At 33.9% G+C, this 23,503-nt stretch overlaps 1 protein-coding gene across 3 annotated transcripts in view; it reads right to left on the reverse strand.

Annotated features, from left to right (window-relative positions):
• Positions 1 to 23,503, reverse strand: part of mitfb (melanocyte inducing transcription factor b) — a 226,781-nt gene that overhangs the window by 172,838 nt on the left and 30,440 nt on the right. For all 3 annotated transcript variants that reach the window (XR_007825491.1, XM_051096176.1, XM_051096174.1), the window contains exons 3-9: positions 9,553 to 9,783; positions 5,909 to 6,007; positions 3,845 to 3,962; positions 3,588 to 3,680; positions 1,973 to 2,029; positions 1,687 to 1,762; positions 1,400 to 1,547 (exon numbers count right to left, since the gene is read on the reverse strand). Coding sequence is in view for 2 of the 3 variants with exons in the window: in XM_051096176.1 (XP_050952133.1) it covers positions 1,400 to 1,547; positions 1,687 to 1,762; positions 1,973 to 2,029; positions 3,588 to 3,680; positions 3,845 to 3,962; positions 5,909 to 6,007; positions 9,553 to 9,783 (822 nt within the window). In the remaining variant the exon portion in view is untranslated. The remainder of the gene's footprint in view (positions 1 to 1,399; positions 1,548 to 1,686; positions 1,763 to 1,972; positions 2,030 to 3,587; positions 3,681 to 3,844; positions 3,963 to 5,908; positions 6,008 to 9,552; positions 9,784 to 23,503) is intronic.

The raw sequence follows: 23,503 nt of genomic DNA on the forward strand, positions 1-23,503 counted from the left end.
AGTCAGAATTACGTGAAAATTATTTTCAACTCTTTTGAGTTATAAAGTTTGAATTGCGTGACACAAAGTCACAGTTATGAGTTATAAAATCAGAATTCCCTGATACAAAGTTGAGTTGCGAGTTATAAAGTCAAAATTGTGTGATACAAAGTCGCAATTGCGAGTTATAGAGTTGGAATTCCATGATAAAGTTGCAATTGCGAGTTAAAAGTCAGAATTATGTGAAAATTATTTGCAACTCTTTCGAGTTAGAAAGTTTGAGCTGCATGATACAAAGTCGCAATTAAGTCAGAATTGTGTAATACAAAATTACAATTTTAAGTTCTAAAGTTGGAATGCGTGATACAAAGTCGCAATTGCAAGTTATAAAGTTTCTAAAGTACGCTAGAGTTCAATTCTTTTTCATAAAGCTGATTTGGTGAGCAATGTGTTAAGTTTAATGAGCATTTTTGATTTAGTCTTAGTCTTTCATAGTTTTAGTTGACGAAAAGTCATTGCATTTTTGTCAACTTTTAGTCAAACTGCATTTACCAACATTTATTTTGATAGCTATTTTATATGTAGTCTTCAAACAAAAATAGTCATTAATTCATCTCCCTTTAGACCAAATCAATTAAGCTTATGAGAAATTTGAAGGATTCAATTTGGAAAAACTGAAAAAAAATGATAACGATTTTCATTTTTGGGGTAGAGATACAAATTAAACCCACTGTTCAGATACAGCAGGTTTAGTTAACATGTATACATTTATTTAACATAATTTGGAATGCTGTCCCTTTACGACGGAAGACATGCATGTAGTACTGACACACATTCAGGTTTCACTCAACTGTTTACGTTCACCTAAGCCATGATTGACTGATTATGTGAAATACTCTACACAATAGACATCTGGACTACTGTGTGTGAATTTGTGCAACAACTGATTCCACTTATCCCGCCTTCACTAACTCTAATCAACAAATTGTGACTCCTGGGAAAAACGAGACGACTAACCCTACATTGTTTCAGATTGCTAGTTCGCGTTTTGGTAGCTTATCCGTCCACTGCAGTTGCCAAACTTAGACCAGTTGAGGTGCAAATGCACCTTGTCTGACTGCAATCCAATGATAGGGACGCACATGTTGAAAGACAAGACAGATAGCCTATAGGATGCCCAGTAGTCCTCAAATAACATTCTAGTCCAGACTCGTCTTGTTAACGAAGACGTGGCGTAAATTTCGTTACAGTTTTAATCATCAGATATTAGTTTTAGCTTGTCAACATCTCATCTTAGTCGTTAACAAATATTTTTTGTCATCGTCTTCATTGACGAAATTAATGAACGAAATTATATTTTATAGTTACATATTGACAGTGCTGTTGTCCTGGTTGGGATCTGGGATGTGTCTGAACTGACCTGTATCCTGAGCATCAGGTGGCGGTTGGCGTGTTCTAGCTTCTTCTGACGGTTTTCCAGCTCTTTGGCGCGCTGCTGTTCTCTCTGAAGTTTCCTGATGTAATCCACAGAGGCCTTTAGAATAGTGCCCTTGTTCCAGCGCATGTCCCTGAGCAACACATACAAGCAGCTGACACCAATGCATCTGATAGACTCTCTATCAACAGCATTAGCCTTTGCTGTAATAATAGCATGTATTCATCTGCTTCATGTGTAAGTGTGTATCTACTGAACATTGTTCTGCTTACGGGTCATTTGATTTAGGAATCAGAGTCCCCAGTTCTTTGATTCGATCGTTAATGTTGAATCTCCGTCGCCTCTCAACTAAAACAGATGAAAAATGCATGTTATGCTACACACTCATATTTATAAAATTAAACAAAATCACATTTACAGTAATCCATTTACAACTCTATGAGGCAAAGACAATAACTTCATTATGTCATGTTTATGGGGCATGAATGGAAATGGTCTTCCTTTTTAAACATGAAACAGTGCTTTAGGAAACTGCCCAACATAAAAAAGCTAACTTACTTAAGTTATGGTTGTCCTTTTTTTGCCTTTCCTTTGCGAGAGCACGAACTTCTGCCTCTGAAAAAAAGATAAAAGAGGGTGAGAAGAGAAACTGAAGGCCTTTATCTTCCAGATGTTTTGGAACCATTGAGATGACACTAAATGTCATATAAACTCATAATTAAGAGAAACAATCAGAATTGCAAGACGTAAACTCGCAATTGCAAGTTATATGTCATGATACAAAGTCGCAATTTCAACTAATAAAGTTGGAATTGCGTAATACAAACTCGCAATTGCGAGGTGTAAAGCCAGAATGGCATGATACAAAGTCCGAATTCAGAGTTATTGCGTGATACAAAGTCACAATTGCGAGTTATAAAACCAGTTGTGTGATACAAAGTCGCTAATAACTACATGTTATAAATTCGGAATTGTGTGATACAAAATCACAACTGCATGTTATTGTCGATTTTGTATCATGCAATTCCGACTTTATCACTCAAAATGGCGACTTTGTATTACACAATTTAAACTTTATAACTCGTAATTGCAAGATACAAAGTCATAACTACATGTTATAAATTCGTAACTGCGTGATACAAAATCGTAACTGCAATTATCACGCTATCACACAGTTCGGAATTGCATGATACAAAGTCGCAACTGCATGTTATAAAGTTGGAACTGCATAATACAAAATCGCAACTGCATGCTATAAAGTCGGAATTGAGTGATACAAAGTCGTAACTACATGTTATAAATTCGTAATTGCGTGATACAAAATCGCAACTGCATGCTATAAAGTCGGAATTGCATGATACAAAGTCGATTTTGTATCACACAATTCCGACTTGCTCACTAGAAATGGCAACTTGGTATCACACAATTCCAAATTTATAACTCAAAATTGTGTGATACAGTCACAATTTCCAGTAATAAAGTTGGAATTGCATTATACGAAATTGCAATTGCATGTTATGAAGTCAGATTGTGTGATACAAAGTCGCAATTGCAAGTTATAAAATATGAATTTTGTGATACAAAGTCGAAATTGTGAGTTATAAAGTCAGGATTGCACGATACAAAGTCACAATTGTGTGTTACAAAGTCGTAATTGCGAGGTTATGTCAGAATTTTGTGATACAAAGTTGCAATTGCGAGTTACAAGTCAGAATTGATACAAAGTCGCAATTGAGAGTTATAAGTCAGAACTGTGAGTTGACTTTTTCCCCTCAGAATTTATAACTTACAATTGCAAGTTTATATCTCACAATTTAAAAAAAATAAGGCAGAATTGCAAGATATAAACTAAGAACTCTGCACTTTTTCTCATAATTCTAAAACTACATCTTACAATTTTCAGTTTGTATCTCAAAATACAAACTCAAACTCTTGAGTTTGAAAATCAACATTGATAATAATCAGAAATGTTTCCTGAGCAGCAAATCATTAGAATGATTTAGAATGATTTCTGAAGGATTATGTGACACTGAAGTGTGTAAAAACTTTTTTTAGACACCTACTGTGCCAGTATGGGGAAATCTAATCCATAAAACAATTTTAATTCATAAAATTATTACGTTTCTGTTTTGTTAACAGACATGCAGACAAGGGGAGAAATCTTTGCACGTACCCACAGGAAACCCTTCAGGCCTTTGATAGCTCTCAAACTTGCTACAGGAGCTGGGCTTGTCCATCATTTGCATCATGGCTGGAGATGTAGTAACTATGTAGCAAATGAGCACATGTTTTCAATCTCTCACGCATATATACATACACAAGACATTTCTACGGACTTTAAAAGGTGAAACACAATTCAGTACATCGTCAAAAGGCCTGGAGGGTCTTAGACGGTACAAAATGGCATTAATCAATGCATATGACACTTACCAGAGAATTCCCTTTTGATGTTGGGCAGGTTAGCAGGGCACGAGTTACTAATAGAGATTCCCGGAGGCGGCATGCCTGGGTTACTATACATGTCCAAGAGGTTCGCTGACACGGGGATCTAGAAACACAAGAACACACATTACTTTCTCATTATATCATATTCTGAAGTGCATCGTATGGCCTCACAAGAATTTGTTGTCCTTTTTCACTGTCACTGTGTGGAAAAGAGCAGCTTGAACATTCTGCCTACGACATGAGAGTGAGTAAATGAAGTCTATTTAGTATTCCTCCGCAGACAGCTGTCAGACAGACATTAGATCAGGTGTTGACAACTGGATCACACTGCTTTCTGCTATACTGACACCAGCCACAGCTCTGATTGTGTGAGATGACAAAAAGAGACAATGTCTCACCACGTTCACTGCTAATATAAAAATACACTTGAATCACTGTATCCCTTTGAAACTTGTAGTCAGTGTTGCAATACTGCATTACTCCTTAAAAAGGTAACTAATTGCGATACTTAGTTACTTTACTTTTGCTTTACTTTCTGTCACCTGGGCTGAATAACCCAAAAAAGTTACATTTTTGGCAACTGTAAGGGCCCTTTCACACCAAAAGTGAAAGTAATAAGCCTCAAGATGAAGGAAATGCCTCCCGATTTCTCTCAACAAGGGACAGGAGAGGTGTCAGTGAGTAAATGGAAAAGACAAAGTAACTTGCATTATTTGTTTGAAACAGTACCTCAGATATTTTTTGTCAATTTAAAAGTAATACATTACTTTACAAGTTACTTGAAAAAAGTAATCTGATTACATAACTTGACAATTGTACTACAACATTGCTTGTAATACATTTCCCCCAACACTGGTGGTAGTTCTTGATGTTCTTACATTTCTGGAAACAAATTTAATTGAATACAACTATTTTCTTATTACATCTGGTTTTCACAGGTAAATAAATAAATGAATAAAATAAACAAAAGAATATATCATTTTGTTAATTGTTTTATTGCCAGTTAAATTAAATACATACATATTTTATAAAATAAAATAAAATAAAATAAAATAATAAAACATAATTTTGTAAAAAAAAAAAAAAAAGGATTAATTTTTTATGTTAGCATTTTTATTTTTATACTTGCATTACTTGTTTGAAAAAGTAACTCAGATATGTTCTTGTAAATGTAAAAGTAATGCATTACTTTACTAGTTACTTGAAAAAAGTAATCTGATTACATAACTCGCAACTGTTGAAGTTCTTAAACAGGGTTTAGCTGGTTACTAAACTAAACTAAACTAAACTAATGTAATCATATTATTTAAAACTTTTTTTGTTGCCTTTTTTAGTTTTTTTTTTTTAGCAAAATAAAATAAATAACCAATAAAATAATACATATTTAATTTTGCTAACAAATTTATTTGAATAAATATTTTGTATAAAATAAAATAAAACAAAACAATATATCATTACATAAATCTTTTTGCAAGCAAAATTAAATAAATGCATATTTCATTAAATAAGTACTGTTTTTTTGCAGGCAAAATTAAATACATACACATATCTTATTATATTACTACTGTTTTTTGTTTTTGCAAGCAAAATGTAATTAAATTAAATAGTATAAAATAATACTTCATTATATTACCTTTTTTTAAACAAAAATATATGCATATTTCATTATATTATTACCGCTTTTTGTTTCGTTTTTTGCTAAATAAAAAATACAAATAAATTAAAATATTATATTATAGGGGTGTTTTGCAAGAAAAAAAAATTATATTTCTTTATATTACTACTGTTGTTTTTTTTGTCTTTTTGCAAGCATAAATAAATAAAAAAATAAATGTACTGCCGATGGCCCTTAAAAGCATGAAATAGCATGATGAATTTTTCTCTAGTAGTTACTAGTGAAGGGTTTGGGACTGCCCATGTGCTTCTGGTGACTTTAACCAATCAGCACTATCACACAACATACATATGTATATGCATATTCATTTTAGTATTTACAGAATTTATAGAAACTGTTATAGTTAAAAGAAGAAAGTATAAAAGTGTATATACCGTGTTGGCCATCTGAAGTCCGGGGTCCAACGAGAGTCCCATGAAATCATCATTGTAACTGGATTCCATACTAATGATGTCATCGATGACATTGTCCATCTGAGAAAAATCAAAAGCAATAGATGTCATCAGCTGTCAGAGCTCATCCGCTCAGCTACGGTATGACACACTGCGAAGTCAAAGAGTTCAAATCAATCCATTTCCTATATTGAAAATCACTGGTTAATCTGACGTACATCCTAAAGAGCTGTGTATTTCCTCTCAACGTGCCAACGTCAGACTCTGTCTAATCTATTAACACTTGTTTTAGCACATCTCTCTCTCTCTCACTTTCTCTATCACAGCGAACAGTGACGCAATTTACGCCAGCTGCTTCAGCGAGACGTTCACAGAGGCGCAAACGGTGAGGCTGGAGATGGTTTTACTGATTAGCAGGTAATGAGGTCTAAAATGACATCTTCATAATGTCTCTACCTATTTATACATCATTTACTGATGCCGCTGGGTTTGTGGGCAATGTTTTTGTCGTGCTCTTGGTGAACCTGTCAGGGTCTAGTCTAGTCTTGTTTATTTCATCCATGTTTTGTTCTTGTCTTTGTGTGGAGCACATGCTTTCTGTTTTGTTCATTTGCCATGTGCTCAGTATTACGTCTTGGCTCATCTTTAGCTTTCTCATTTCCTCCCCTTTATATTCTCCCTTGTGAGTTTTATCCAGGCCTGGTTTATTTTGTGTCATAACTAGTATTTTCAGTCCTGTCAGTCAGTTTTGCTAATCTAGTCAAAGCTCACCATAGGGCTTTTTGGTTTCTGGGCTCCTGTATGTTCATGCCCAATTGACGCTTCGCAAACAGCTTGATTGACAGGCGATCTGACCAATCATAACGCAGAATCCGCCATTATGCCGACAAACAAATCAGACAGGAGAGTAGATTAACTTCAGTGGACTTAAACTTGAAAAATTGTGTGTACTGACATATTTCCGTGGTCGAATTAAAACATGTTCTGATGTTCATTCATGTTTCTTTTGTATTTTAAGTAAAAAAGAAAAGACGATTGGTTCACGTGTCAATAGATCTAATAAGGCAATACAGTGATCTGTCTCGACACATTGATGATATTTATTGTTCGAATTTCTTAAAAAATGACATTTTAAAGCCAGAAGTAACCTGCTCTGTCTTGTCTGTCGGCGTGCTGTCAGTTTCCTCTTTGTCTGCGATGTATTTTATTTATTTATTTATTTTTTTATGTGTAGTGTGAGAGCAGCATTGTTTGTCGGACATAGCAGGCAGATTTTTGTGAAGGATCAATTATGTGGTATATTTACGTACTTTTGCTTTCAATAAATATCAAAATAATAACTCTTCTGCACTTGGGTTCACCTCATTTTTTATTTAAATAAAATATTTTGTATCATCTTTGCATTTTAACCTTCTTTTCATGACAATTCAAGTATTCATTACTTTTATTATCTATAGTCCTCTTATAAATGTCCACCATTTTTTTGGAGCAAAAACATCATTAAACATTTTCAAAAATAGACTTTATTTTTTATGTTAAATATTTAGCAAATTATATTTTGTTTATTTTCTCTTTTGGTTTCGTAACAGGCTTCGTGTATGGAAGCCCGTTTCCACCACTGAAAAAACAAAACAAAACAAACAAACAAACAAAAAAATATATGAACTCAAAACTGCAAGATATAAACTGAGAAATAAAGTCAGAATTACAAGATAAAAACTCTGATATATAAACTGAGTTATAAAGTGCAATTCTGAGGGGGGGAAAAAGATCATATGAGCTTAAGTAGCACAGCTTTATTTGTGGCAATAGCCAACAATGCATTGTATGGGTCAAAATTATCAATTTTTCTTTTATGTCAAAAATCATTGGGATATTAAGTAAAGATAATGTTCCATGAACATATTTTGTACATTTCCTACAGTAAATATATCAAAACTTAATTTTTGATTAGTAATATGCATTGCTAAGAACTTCATTTGGACAAATTTAAAGGTGATTTTCTCAATATTTTGATTCTTTTAACCTCAGATTCCAGATTTTCAAATTGTTGTATCTCGGCCAAAAAGCATTTTTCTCCATATAATGGACTGATATGGTGCCCCGATTTTGAACTTCCAAAATGCAGTTTAAATGCGGCTTCAAACGATCACAAATGTGGATGTAAACGATCCCAGCCGAGGAAGAAGAGTCTTATCTAGCGAAACGATCGGTTATTTTTATAAAAATAATACAACTGATATACTTTTTAATGTCAAACACTCGTCTTGTCTTACTCTGCCTGGACTGTTATTGTTCCGTTTCATGACAGTTAGTGTATGTCGAAAAACTCCCATCTCATGTTCTCCCTTCAAAATCATCCTACGTCACTGTTTTACCTTTTTTGTTAAGGGTGTTTGATCTTCTTTGCATGTTCACGTTGCAAAGACTGTGTCAGTACTTCTGCAGCGATGGTGGATGATTTTGAAATAATTTTTGAAGTTGAGGGAGAAAATACAATGGGTGTTTTTTGACATACACTAATTGTCTTAAACCATATTACACAGAGTTCAGGCAGAGCAAGACAAGACGAGCGTTTGAGATTAAAAAGTATATAAATTGTATTATTTTAATAAAATAACCGATCGTTTCACTAGATAAGACTCTTCTTTCTCAGCTGGGATCGTTTGAAGCTGCATTTAAGCTGCATTTTGGAAGTTCAAACTCAAGGCACCATATCAGTCCATTATATGGAGAAAAATCCTGAAATGTTTCCCTCAGAAAACATAATTTCTTTACGGCTGAAAAAAGAAAGAAAGACATGAACATCTTGGATGACAAGGGGGTGAGTACATTATATGTGAATCTTTGTTTTGGAAGTGGACTTCTCCTTTAAGAGAATATATCAATATTTATATATCATATTTATCATAATATATCATATTTTTTGTATAACTGTTTTTTAGTTTGCTTGAAATTGCTGAAATTGTCTCTTCACTTAAAATTTCTGCTTTTTGAATGAGTCTTGAGTTATAAATAATGAATAAAAAAGACTAATTATCTATAATTAACAAAAAAAAAATTGCAAATAATGAATATTGTGAAACTGTTCAAATCATTTATTTATTTATTTATTCGTTCATTCATTATGTAAGATTATTTAATTTTTTTTGGATCAACAGATTAATAAATTGGATGAATAATTTTTTCTATATCTGATACCCAACAACCTGTTGTCAAGTTGAGTATATTAACTTTCCATTAACTATGCTGTACATGTACATTGTTATTGTTTTCAATATTTTTATGACTTTAATTCAAATAAATATAATTCAATTATATACCGGCCATTGAAATTATGAGTCAAAATGGTGAAACTGTCAACTATCTTCTTCTTCTATAAAATATATAAACTGAAACCAACAGTTGTTTTATTGAAAAAAAAAAATGTTTTTACACTTTTTCCTGATGAGAAATGTAGCCTAAATCATAGAATAAAAATAAAGTGTAATCTAAATGTGTAAAATCACGAATTAATATAAAGACGCTTTATAAATAACTAAATATACTAAAATATTATCTGAAGCAATTATATTAATGTAGCCATTGTGTTTAGAAACCACTGATGTGAAATATTGCACTATTACCTCTTTCTCGCAGTTGGAGTTGAGGGTCAGTAAGGCCATGGGACTGTTGGGGGCGCTGTTGCCCGGCCCCGGAGGCATTCCCCCGTGGTCAGGAACCTGGCTGGGGCACGGCAAGCTCACGGCCTGAGAGCCGAGCTTTCCTCCCAGTGTGGTGGACAGATACGCCTTCACTTGCTGCCTCTGAGCCTGCTGGATGTGATACTTTGTGGGATTTTCAAGATGCGTTTGAACCTTCAGACAGAGAGAGAGAATCACAGACAGGAAATAATCACGCATTACACATGATGAGGAAGTACACATTTAAAAGTTTAAGAAATATTCAATTCATTTTATTTAACTAATCTAAAACTACAAAACTACATTGTTCTTCATTTTGCTGTGCGGTTATGAAAACGGATGCTGTTTTTTTCTGTGGTCATTGAATTATATTTGTGAAATAAAAAAGACACTGAACCACATTTTTTAAAACTAAGATGCACTTATTAATGTCAGCACATTTGGGTGCACTTAAAAATTCATTAAAACTTTGTAAAAACAGATTACTTTTTTTAAGTAAAATATTTATGAAATATATATTTTCCTTATTTTCTCATTAGGTTATTTTCTCTATTGATGCTGTTGTGTAAATTGTTGCTGTTTTTCCCTTGTGAAATAAAATAGACACATTGAACCACAATTTTTATTTTATTAATTTATTTTTTAATCTAAGATGCACTTATTAATGTCATTTTTTGCACTTAAAAATTCATTACAATTTTGTAAAAATAGACCTTTTTAGGTAAAATATTTACTAAATATATATTTTCTTTATTTTCTTGTTAGATTATTTTCTCTGTTGGTGCTGTTATGTAAATTGTTGCTGTTTTTTCCCTTTGTGAAATAAAATAGACAATCTGAACCACAGTGTTTGTTTTATTTTATTTTATTTTATTTTATTTTGTATTTATTTATTTATTTATTTATTTATTCATTTTGTATCTAATATGCACTTATTAATGTCAACATTTTTCTTTTTTTTTATTTAGAGAAAATATTTACAAAATATATATTTTATTTTCACCCTAGGGTATTTTCTTTATAGGTGCTGTTATGTAAATTGTTGCTGTTATTTCTATACCACACAAATGAAAATTATTATTTTATTCTATTATTTTATTTTATTTTTGTAGACCTAAAATGATAGACAAAAGGTAAGGGTAAAAGGTCTAAAAATATTCCAACTTTTCACCCTTAAAACCATGAAAATATAAGAGTTCATTATATATATATATATACACTAATGTATTTTAGTATATTACTTAACAAACATATTATTAATATTATTATTCTAATTATTATTAGTCATTCTTACAATACTAAAGACAATAACATGAATCATTTTTTCCCACATGTAACTTCCAAGAATTCTGTAATCACTGTTTCTTCGTCAAATCAGTAATAATTACCGTAATTTTCCAAAACAGACTCCCATTCTATTCATAGCTCAGTTATTCATCTCTTAAGAGTCCTCAAGTTCCTCCTCCACATGAGCCATGCAAACAAAATGACCTTTACACTCACAGGTCACGACTCAAATCACACTTGACAAACAGGACAAGCCCTACCCTACAGATTGTATTTACTTATTATTAATAGTAGTAGTAGTGGTGGTGGCAGCAGTAGTTCTAGTACAGGTATTATACAGTTTATACTATTATAAATTATTATAATTATGTTTGAGGACTTTACAGATGTGAATGAATCCTTAACCGTGAACAAATCTATTAAATTGACTTGACCAATAAATAATACAGCTGATTGTGTCTAAAATGGGGTGAATAACTGATTAGTATTGCCTGTTGAACAATTAACACAAGACACAACAAATACTACTGAAGTTTTTGTGCCTTTATGTCTGTATGGAGCAGCTTTGACGTCAATGTCAGGTTGAGACAATGGAGTCTTTCTGCAGCTCCAGAGTGACTCCAACAGCAGCGTCTCCCACCTCCATCCTATCTACAGAAGAGAGGCTCTGCTGCCTCATTCAGATCTCAGCGCTGTAAACGTGAGAAAGGCTGACGAAACGCACGCGTGATCTTTGACAGCTGAACCGTCACTTACATTTCCAGCTGTTCTCTGAGGAACGATAAAGTATGCATGACTAAACCAAATGTGAAACTCATAAAAACACTGCTCTCTGAAAATAGCCTCCAGTGTTCTGTGCTAATATGAAGGAATTTCTATACTGATTTTTCACAGGTGTTTTACCTGCATTTTAAATTGCGTGTTGTATTGTTTTGTGTTTTGGGGTGAAAGGATATGTCTGTTAACTTAAAGAGGACATCGGATGCCCATTATCCACAAGTTGGTATGATTCTTGGGATTTTAATGAAATGTCTGTAATATGCTTTGGTTAAAATTCCTCAATGGTTGTGTAAAACAACACCCTTTTTATCTAGTCAAAAAACAGCTCTGTTCAGAGCGACCCATTTCGGTGCATATCTCTTTAAATGATAATGAGCTGCTGCTGACCCCACCCCTCTCTTCCATTATTTGTGTATTCACGGGCGCATTACCAACAAAAACAAAACTAATCCACTGCGTCCTCAGTGGCTCTGATGAAATGAAAATGGCAGACAGTGTACAACTGGCTGAGGGCGGAGATATGTTAATACGGGACAATCCATCTGCGGTCGTGGGTGGGACCTGAGCAATATGTTATGATTTAAAAAAAAGAGTGAATGGATTTTTCTCATTATAGTTTTGGAACGACATGAGAGTGAGTAAATGATTACAGAATTTGCATTTTGTAGTGGACTACCCCTTAAAGTACACCATTTATTTTTTAATGTTTCTAGTTCTAATGGATCCAGGGAGAAGACTATCTTATAGACTTAGCATTTGCCTTTTACAACTCGGGACAGTAAGCAACCACCTATCAACCAGCAAAAACACTAGCAAACACATAGCAAAGCCAATGAAAGTCATTCAGAACAATGTAGCATTGTGCCGTTGAGTTCGTCATAACAAAAAAACTAGTTGTTTAACTAGTTGCTTAAATTAAAGTGCTCCTATTACGCCTTTTCAAATATGAACTTTCATGTGAAGTTGACAGTGCACGATAAAGTTATTGTCTATCAAAAAAAAAGAATCGGCTCACAATCACCTGAACGAGTCGTCAGGAATTCGAATCTTATTCTGTTACGACTGTACCTCACAAGTTAACACATTTGCATAATGTCCACCACGTTCTACATCGCAAACAACGTGTCTGCCCACAAACACAGTAAAATTTCCTTGTGGTTTACGTCATGTGGAGAAGATGCTGTATTCTACGCTGTGAGAGTAAATTTGTTTTATATTCACTTTCAAAAGATGAATCTACAAAGAGTCAGTAGTTAACATTCATTTTTTCAACGTTTTTTTGACACGTCTTTCAACGAAAACCTAAGATCTTTGCGATTTAACATAGCAAAGGCCTCTAAAGATTACACTGACCAAATATAATGTTGATGTTATTAAATCTCTATGAGGAGTTCATTACAGTGTAAAACATGTAACTTCCTGTTGCCAGCAGGTGGCGCTATGACCATAACTGAATATGGGCATGGACATGGATGGGACGCTTATCAAACATGCGAACTGTGGTGCAGTTTAGACATTGTATGCCTGAATTATAACAACTTCCTGTTTCATAGCGAAACATCGAAGTTTGTCAGCCAACCACGGACACATCCTTCAACGAAAACTCAAGATCTTCACAATTTAATGGCACAAAGGGCTTTAGATTAGACTGACCAAATTTGGTGTTGATCTGTTTAAATCTCTAGGTGTTTGTTCATTTAAATACAACGCCTGAAAATGGCAAAAACAGCACAAAACTTGCAGAGAAAACTTAAAATATCAGATTTCCTGTTTTGGACTTCATACCAGGAGACATTTTTGTAGGTATTGGTGTGTTACATGTGTCTACCAAATTTCGTACATGTATGTAAAACATAGCTCGAAGGGCACTTCGTTATAATTTTATAGGTGGCGCTATCGAGCCATTTTACCACAGCCACTTCTGACACCCATATCAGATGTAAATTTTCACTACTTTTTGCGTTTATGCAAAGTTGCATAAGTTTTCAAGCATGTTTAGACCCTCAAAAATGCAATTCATTTTGGAGAAGAAGAAGGAACTGAGCAATTCAAATAGGGTGCTCTGGCCACCCTTTATTCCAAAGTCCAGTTCTCCTAATTTGCTCCTTATTATTAGTTAAGTTTAGGTATAGGGACAGATTAAGGCATCTAATAAACAGCCAACAAGCTAGTAATATGAATATTAGCAGAGATCTTTAACATAAGGTCTCACCACAATTCAAATATAGAATGTACAGTAAAGAATGATTTCTGTTTCAAATAAATGCTATTCTTTTGAACTACTTTGACCTATTTATAAATAAAAATATTTATATTGTGGTTTCCACAAAAATATGAAGCAGCACAACTGTTTTCAACCAGCAATTAACACTGATAATCATCATAAATGTTTCTTGAGCAGCACACATCAGCATATCAGACTGATTTCTGAAGAATCATGTGACACTGAGGACTACAGTAATGATTCTGAAAATTCAGCTTCGATCACAGGAATAAATTACAGTTTAATTTAGTTTAATGCAGTTAATTTAAATTGTAATAATATATCATAACATTACTCTTTTTGTTTTCAAATAAATGTAGCATTCATGAGCATAGAAGACTTCTTAGGGCAGACTTTCTATTTTTTTTAAGAGGGATTTATTCTGAGCATGGCCTGAAGGGATAGACTGAAGTTAAAGAGGTTAAGGAAGTCACAGTTTCAACCATAAAGCTATAAAACTTTTAACCTCAGGCAAGAATTAAGCAGAACACATTCAAAACACTCTTAAAATCTGTGCAGTGCTGTATATGCATACATCTGAACAGCATCCATAACCAATTATGAGACTTCACGAATGACTTGTTCAGATGGCAATTTACAGCTTTGGCTGAGCCAACGCAACTCAACACATCCTTTCCATTAACCACAGTCATTCTGAATGTTCTGTGTAGTGCTAATAAAACTTCAGTAAACATGCTTTTTAAGATGTTAAGAACTTGGACATCAAAAATAAAATCAGTTCTTTAACAAAGAAAAAGTCTGTTATCATTTACATACTATAAAAGTAGATTTGATGCAGACAAGCACATATCCAATTTTGCAAATATGCATTGAGAGGTGTCTCGTCAGGTTTGAAGACAACAGCTCGCACATGTTTTTCTTGTGATTGATGTCAAGCCTGGACCGACATCTTGATATGGCATATTTTATTGTTCGCAAATTAATGTTTTCAGTTATTTTGATGCGTTACAGCCTCGGCAACAGCCCCATTCACTTTCAATGTACGGAAAATAGCATATTATTTTATATATTCTGCTTGTAAACTTGTAAACTTATGCTAAAACCTCTGCTAAACTAGTGCTAGATTATGTATGACAAAAAGCTGAGTAAATGGTGTATTTCCTGTTTGTGCAAACTACACTGACCAAAATTATAAACACAACAGTTTTGTTTTTGCCCCCCTTTTTCATGAGGTGAACTCAAAGATCTAAGACTTTTTCTATGTACACAAAAGGCCTGTTTCTCTCAAATATTGTTCACAAATCTGTCTAAATCTGTGTTAGTGAGCACTTCTCCTTTGCCGAGATAATCCATCCACCTCACAGGTGTGGCATATCAAGATGCTGATTAGACAGCATGATTATTGCACAGGTGTGCCTTAGGCTGGTCATAATAAAAGGCCACTCTAAAATGTGCAGTTTTACGGTATTGGAGGGGTTCCAAAAACCAGTCAGTATCTGGTGTGACCACCATTTGCCTCACGCAGTGCAACACATCTCCTTCGCATAGAGTTGATCAGGTTGTTGATTGTGGCCTGTGGAATGTTGGTCCACTCCTCTTCAATTGCTGTGCGAAGTTGCTGGATATTGGCAGGAACTGTAACACGCTGTCGTATACGCCGATCCAGAGCATCCCAAACATGCTCAATGGGCGACATGTCCGGTGAGTATGCTGGCCATGCAAGAATTGGGATGTTTACAGCTTCCAGGAATTGTGTACAGAGCCGTGCATTATCATGCTGCAACATGAGTTGATGGTTGTGGATGAATGGCACAACAATGGGCCTCAGGATCTCGTCACGGTATCTCTGAGCATTCAAAACGCCATCAATAAATGCACCTGTGTTCGTTGTCCATAACATATGCCTGCCCATACCATAACCCCACCGCCACCATGGGCCACTCGATCCACAACGTTGACATCAGCAAACCGCTCACCCACACAACGCCATACACGCTGTCTGCCATCTGCCCTGTACAGTGAAAACCGGGATTCATCCGTGAAGAGAACACCTCTCCAAAGTGCCAGACGCCATCGAGTGTGAGCATTTGCCCACTCAAGTCGGTTACGACGACGAACTGCAGTCAGGTTGAGACCCTGATGAGGATGACGAGCATGCAGATGAGCTTCCCTGAGACAGTTTCTGACAGTTTGTGCAGAAATGCTTTAGTTACGCAAACCGACTGCTGCAGCAGCTGTCCACGTGGCTGGTCTCAGACGATCTTGGAGGTGAAGATGCTGGATGTGGAGGTCCTGGGATGGTGTGGTTACACATGGTCTGTGGTTGTGAGGCTGGTTGGATGTACTGCCAAATTCTCTGATACACCTTTGGAAACAGCTTATGGTAGAGAAATTAACATTTAATTCACGGCAACAGCTCTGGTGGACATTCCTGCAGTCAGCATGCCAATTGCACGCTCCCTCAAAACTTGAGACATCTGTGGCATTGCACTGTGTGTGATAAAACTGCACATTTTAGAGTGAACTTTTATTATGACCAGCCTAAGGCACTCCTGTGCAATAATCATGCTGTCTAATCAGCATCTTGATATGCCACACCTGTGAGGTGGATGGATTACCTCGGCAAAGGAGAAGTGCTCACTAACACAGATTTAGACAGATTTGAGAACAATATTTGAGAGAAATAGGCCTTTTGTGTATACAGAAAAAGTCTTAGATCTTTGAGTCCAGTTCATGAAAATTGGTGGCAAAAAAAAGTGTTGGTTATAATTTTGGTCAGTGTATATTCAAGTCAATCGCACTGGATTATGTGCTCACTGAAGTTCCAATTCTGAAGTTCAATAACAAACCATTTCCTGCGGCTGAAAGTTTCGCAAACATGTTTTGTTAAAGGACAAGCTAAAGCAATTGAGAGGGCAAAAGGGAACTAACAAAGATTGGTCTTCTTCGCCTTGTCTTTGCTTGTCTTGTGTATTGGTCTTTGCCGCTGGCCACATACTGTCACAAGAACATCCTTCTCAATGCTGAGATGGCAAGAATGAGACACATTGTCTTGGGTTTCAGAAGATGCACTAGTGCAGTACTGATCTATCATGTCACATCAAACAGCTGCATGCGTATAAAAATGTTTTTGCTTAACACGGACAAGGCTCTCATTGATTCCCTCATGTGCTGTAAGGGTTCTTACTAGTGCTCGACGGATATGGGTTTTTCAGTGGCCGATAGATGATAAAAAACAAGCCTACACTTTATGTATTAGCGGTTAAAAGTTTGAAATAATTATGATTTTTTTTAAGTGTTTTTGAAAGAATTCTCCTATGCTCACCAAGTTTGCTTTTGTTTGATTAAAAATATTACTAGAATTAAAAATTAAAACTATTTTCTATTTGAATAAAAATTTAAAGTGTAATTTATTCCTGTGATGCATCATTGATCATAATTTTTAACATCATTACTCCAGTCTTCAGTATCACATAATCCTTCAGAAATAATTCTAATATGCTGATTTGCTACTCAAAAACATTTATGATTATCATCAGTGTTGAAAACAGTTGTGCTGATTAATGTTTTGTGAAAATCATGATACATTACAGTTTAAAAGTTTGGACTAAGTAAGATTTTTTTCAAAAAGATTAAGACAAACATTTTAATTCAGAAAGGATGCATTAAATTGATCCAAACTGACAGTCATTTACATTTATAATGTTACAAAATTCCTTCTTTTTTTTTTCTATTTTAAATAAATGCTGTTCTTTCAAAATTTCCATAATCTAAGAATCAGGAAAAAAAAAAAATAAATAAATCACAGTTTCCACAAAAATATTAATCATCAAAACAATGATAATAAGAAAAATCATAACTGAGTTTTAATAATAATAATAATTTTAATATAAAAATGTGAATAATAATAAATTGCGTAAAAATGTAAAAATAAATAGAAATTAAAAATGATAATTTAGCACCAAATGAGCATATTACAATGATTTCTAAAGGACTGTGTGAAAAAAATGAATGAATAAATGAATGAATGAATGAATGAATGGCGTCATTTTTAAAAAATCTCCCCTACCCCAAACTTTAAATATTTACTACAAATATAATAAAAAGAAAAATGAATATATGCATGGATAAAAACACTGACTTTGTTTTCTGAAATGTTCTATATTTCAAAAATAGTTTTTTTAGTTCTGGATATCAGATTTTGTCCATTTGCAAAAAACTATCTGTACATTTTAGGTACTAATATTTACCATTATGGTACCAATATGGACGCTTTGTGTACAAAAGTGTACTTTTTGAATAGGTACTGCCCCTGCGACAGCTTTTGTACCTTTTTTTTTTTTTTTTAGTCTACAATCTCATGGAGTTCACAGATGCGCATAAAAAATTGGTAAAGATGGCAAGGTTTACTCTCTGCCACAGCTTTACAGTTTTCCTCAAGAGTAACTACAAAACCCTATGGATGATGATGATTGTGAGAAGCAGATTTGGATTACGATACAATAGCAACAGTTTCACAGAGTAGTACAAACTATACGTTTAAGACCTCCTTTTCATCGAAAGAGTATTAGGCGACGACAAAAGTCAAATCTGTAAGCTTTGTCGCTAAACATTTTTCTTGTGTTTTGTGTTTTTTTTTTCTTTGAAATATTGTGAATAGCCAATGGTGAAACCGATCCCTCGGCTATGATCCCACATCCCACTTTTCCAGCTTATTTTCCTTCTTCCCAGCGTTAAATATGCGCTGGAATGAGACGAGCGCTCCTAATTACAGGCATTCTTTGCTGAATTAGCGTTCGGTGTGTGCTAAGACTGTTCTTGCCTTTGTCTCGCTCCCAAACCTGATCCTGTACTTATTTCTGAAAAGATCAAAGGTCACTTGGCTAATTAGGGGCCAATCAGTCTTTAGACAAACTCATCTGAGCTTAATGTTTTCACTTTTCAAGTCCAGCGGCTCTGCCTGGTACACCTAAGCTAATTTCGCATCGCTTTGGGAAGGGGGCGACTAAGCTAGGCAGAGACAGCCAGTCTCAGAGCTTTCTTTTTTCTGCTTTCTTTTGATCGTTTGCTCAGTTTTATTCTCATAAAAAAGAGAGGAAAAGCTTTCATCTCCTCTTGTATAACAGGAACTTGTAAAACTTCAAATCTGTCATTTGTAGATTTTAGTGGGAAACTATTTAAAAGGTTTAAATGTATCAAAGACAGAACCACTGCAAAAGCATTTTCTTAAAGTAAAACATTTTATTCACAGTCAACTGCACTTTCTCATAATTTTAATAACAAAAAAGTACAAATAGTATTTCTAAATACTCATTTTACTACATTTTTCTAAATTCTTTGTACAATATTTCTGAGTTTCTACTAATTTTTCTACAATTTTCTAAATAAATGTTACAATATTTCCACGTTTCTACAATTTTCTTCTACACTTTTCTAAATATTTTCACAATATTTTTTAAGTTTCTACTCATTTTTCTACACTTTTCTAAATAAATTTCACAATATTTTTAAGTTTCTACTCATTTTTCTACACTTTTCTAAATAATTTTACAATATTTCTAAGTTTCTACTGTTTCTACACTTTTCTAAATATTTTCACAATATTTCTAAGTTTCTACTCATTTTTCTACACTTTTCTAAATTCTTTTTATAATATTTCTAAATTTATACTCGTTTTTTCTACACTTTTCTAAATATTTTCACAATATTTCTAAGTTTCTACTCATTTTTCCAACACTTTTCCAAATACTTTTACCACATTTCTCCTCTACTCAGTTTCTACTATTTTTTCTACACTTTTCTAAATATTTTTACAATATTTCCACTCAATTTCTACTATTTTTCTACACTTTTTTAAATATTTTTACAATATTTCTACTCTATTTCTACTCATTTTTTCTAAACTTTTCTATTTTTTTTTAAATATTTCTAAGTTTCGACTATTTTTTCTACACTTCTCTAAATACTTTTACAATATTTCTAAGTTTCTTCTCATTTTTCCAACACTTTTCTAAATACTTTTTACAATATTTCTATTCAGTTCCTACTAATTTTTTCTAAACCTTTCTAAATTCTTTTTACCATATTTCTAATTTCATACTCATTTTTTGTACACTTTTCTAAATACTTTTACCATATTTCTTTACTCACTTTCAACTAATTTTTCTACACTTTTCTAAACACTTTCACAATGTTTCTAAGTTTCTACTCATTTTTTCAACACTCTTCTAAATACTTTTACTATATTTCTAAATTTCTACTTTATTTTTCTCGTTCTAATAATTTGACCCTTTATATTTATTTATATCTATTGTATTTAAGTATTTGATGTCAATCTTTTATTGAATGTCTGTGACACTTTTGAAAGCAAATCTTACCTGGCTAAAATCAATCATTAATTGATTACAGTATATATTTCTGTTGTTGAACTTAAATAAAATGTAATATGGATAAAATATCAACTACAGTTTCCAAGATTAGGGCCAAAAATCCAAACTAAACTGTCAAAAGATTTCAGTTCCTTTTATCACTTAAAACTGCTCCTCTATTCACTTAAGAATAAATAGAAATAAAAAGGGAACCATTTTTCAGAGACTTTTGGCTAAATAGTTACAAAATATGATATTATGCATTCACATATTTTTATAGGTACACTGATAATTAAATACACATTTAACTCAATTTCTGTCTGGTATGTTTTGTATATATTGTTGCTAAAACCAAAACGCTGTGTTTGTTTGCGGTAAGATGAAATCTGAGCATGTGTTCGGATTGAAGGCAGTGTGTTTTAATTGTTGACAGCCGTTCGAAGGGTTGAATGACCAGCACATCATCAGCTTAGCATAAGTAACGACTGACTGAACATAAATACTATGTTAAGGTTACGGAGTACATGCCATGCCCTTTTTATCCTTTGATATAAGCCACACAAAATCAGTCGCCAAAGTATCAGTTGTTTTTAAACACAACTAAGGCGATTTAACAAGGTTTCAACATTCATTCATCAACTCTCTGTATGCCATATATGTAAAACATTTCTCCTTATTATTAAACATATGATGCTAGATCTACAGCATAAAATATCAAGTGTACCATCCACTTTTCTTTCATTTTCATTCACGATATAGTATTTGTATCAGACTGGTTACTGTAGCATGCTGGGTGGTCTTGATTTGTGTGATCAGCTTCTATTGACAAGGGAGTGTCACGCGTAAACATAGTACATTTCACACGTCGAACAAAAACTGTTGTGTGAGAATCAAAATATGGGAGCATTAATTGCTTCACAAATATCCCATAAATATAGGTGTTTCAACACAGTATGAACAAAATAGAAACACTGCAAAGAACGACTGAATTAACATTTCTCCTGAGAGCTGTGTTTCACTTTAAGAAAATGTCTGACTTTTCACTTCGACTTGTGAAAGTGTCTAATTTTAAATGAGTTTAAAACTAGAAAATTAGAAGTAAATTTAAAATGAGGTTTTACTTACAAAACACACTTAAAAAACCTACAAGGAATAAAAAAACAGCACTAAAGTGGCAAAAAAATTAACTGATAATATTAGAAGTGAATGTAAAATTAGGTTTTCATTTACAAAATACACCAAAGAAAAAAATAATTTAAAGAAAAAAAAAGCTCTGAAGTGGAAAATATATAACAATAAAAACTGATAATATTAGAAATAAAACTAAAATTAGGATTAATTTATAAAACATAGTAACATAATAGTTAAAAAATTTAATTGAAGTGGCAAAATATACAATAAATAAAAACAGAAAAATCATCAAAAAGACAAAACAATCAAAAAGAAACAATAAAGAGTAATTGAAATGGACTGTAAGAAAGAATAATATCGTCCATGAACTCGGTGCCTGAACTTAGCTAGCAGAGACCTTAACATAGTTAAAAACCAAATACTTAAACAATACAAATACTAAAAATACAGCCTTACTCATGCAATATCATTATTATCGATGCATATGTGATCACATATACAGCTGAGTATTCTAGCACCAGAATGAAATCAACACACAACAATCAACACACATGACTGTTTCCCATGCCTATCAGATACAGTTGAGAGCATGGCAATTACTTTTCCCCGAAAAAAATGACCAAATGTAACATAACGGCTCTTACCGAGTGACATTAGCAGCCGAGTCCTTTGGGATGCGGCAGATTTAGCTGTAATTATCACAGTCTGCGCACAATAGCACAGAAATCAGTAACAGTCTATAGTTCCGCAGACTAACAAGGAATCAAAGCTATGAAAAGATTTTGAATGTAGCTGAGCAAATAGGATTAAAGATGGCTAATTCCAAGAGGCTGGAGCACAGCATGCATTAAAGAGGAATTCTCTGGGGAAAGATAATCCCCATATGCGTTTTAACACACTTCACTGTCCCCTGCCCACCCCGCTCCCTCCCGCCCTCACGGACAGTATCATAATCAGACACGCTTGAGCTGATAAAGACTCAAGTTCAAGTTGAATCGAGCAGTCAGCGCCGAAGAACAAATGCATTATATGCTAATTCCGGCACAGCCAAAGCATGGAAAGTTGTGGAGAATGTCAGCATAGAAAACATGGTCAACTGAGGCTTTGCTGTGAAATCCTGCTCTATGATTTCACACACTGTTACAAACCAAAAAGTGTCAGAATTCATAACCCAATGCAAGTATTTGTTGCATTCTCAGTGTCACCACAAGTGGCGCTATAGCGAGCATTAGCATAAACATTCTATGTGCGGTTTTCCCTTTCAGGTCGACTACAGTCATAGCGAAGCAACAGTTTGAAGAGAATCTTGCAGGAAAAGTTAAACGTGGTTAAACTAGACAAAATTTCAACAAAGACTGCAATGGTCATAATATGATGTCACACACTGCAGCATCTATATAACAAAAAACAGAATTCAACACTCACAAAAAATGCAATAAACTGCTTTACTGCTTCACAACTTTACTGCTAATAGGCCACTATTAGTTGTCTATTGGTCACATGTTTTCAATTTTATAAATTCAGAAAGTGAAGTTCACCAAAACATGATAGGTACTGTATGCCATTTTTTGACTGTGCTAAAGCATACAAATGGAAGTCAATGGAACTAAAAAGTAGGGCATCCAAGATGTTCATCCAAGATGTTCATATCTTTCTTTCTTCAGCTGTAATGAAATTTTGTTTTGGAGGAGAACATTTCAGGATTTTTCTCCATATAATGGACTGATATGGTGCCCTGAGTTTGAACTTCCAAAATGCAGTTTAAATGCGGCTTCAAACGATCCAAAATGCGGCTGTAAATGATCCCAGCCAAGAAAGAAGGGTCTTATCTATCGAAACGATTGGTCATTTTTTATAAAAATAATACAGTTTATATACTTTTTAATGCCAAACGCCCGTCTTGCCTCACTCTCCCTGAACTCTGTTTTTTCCGGTTCATGACAGTTAGTGTATGTCAAAAAACTCCCATCTCATGTTCTCCCTCAACTTCAAAATTGTCCTATATCGCTGTTTTACCGTTTTTTTGTTAAGGGTGTTTGATCATTGCATGTTCACTTTGCTTGGTACTTCTGCAGCGATGTAGGATGATTTTGAAATGATTTTT

This window comes from Labeo rohita, chromosome 23 (genome assembly GCF_022985175.1).
Source record: "Labeo rohita strain BAU-BD-2019 chromosome 23, IGBB_LRoh.1.0, whole genome shotgun sequence".
NCBI lineage: Eukaryota > Metazoa > Chordata > Actinopteri > Cypriniformes > Cyprinidae > Labeo > Labeo rohita.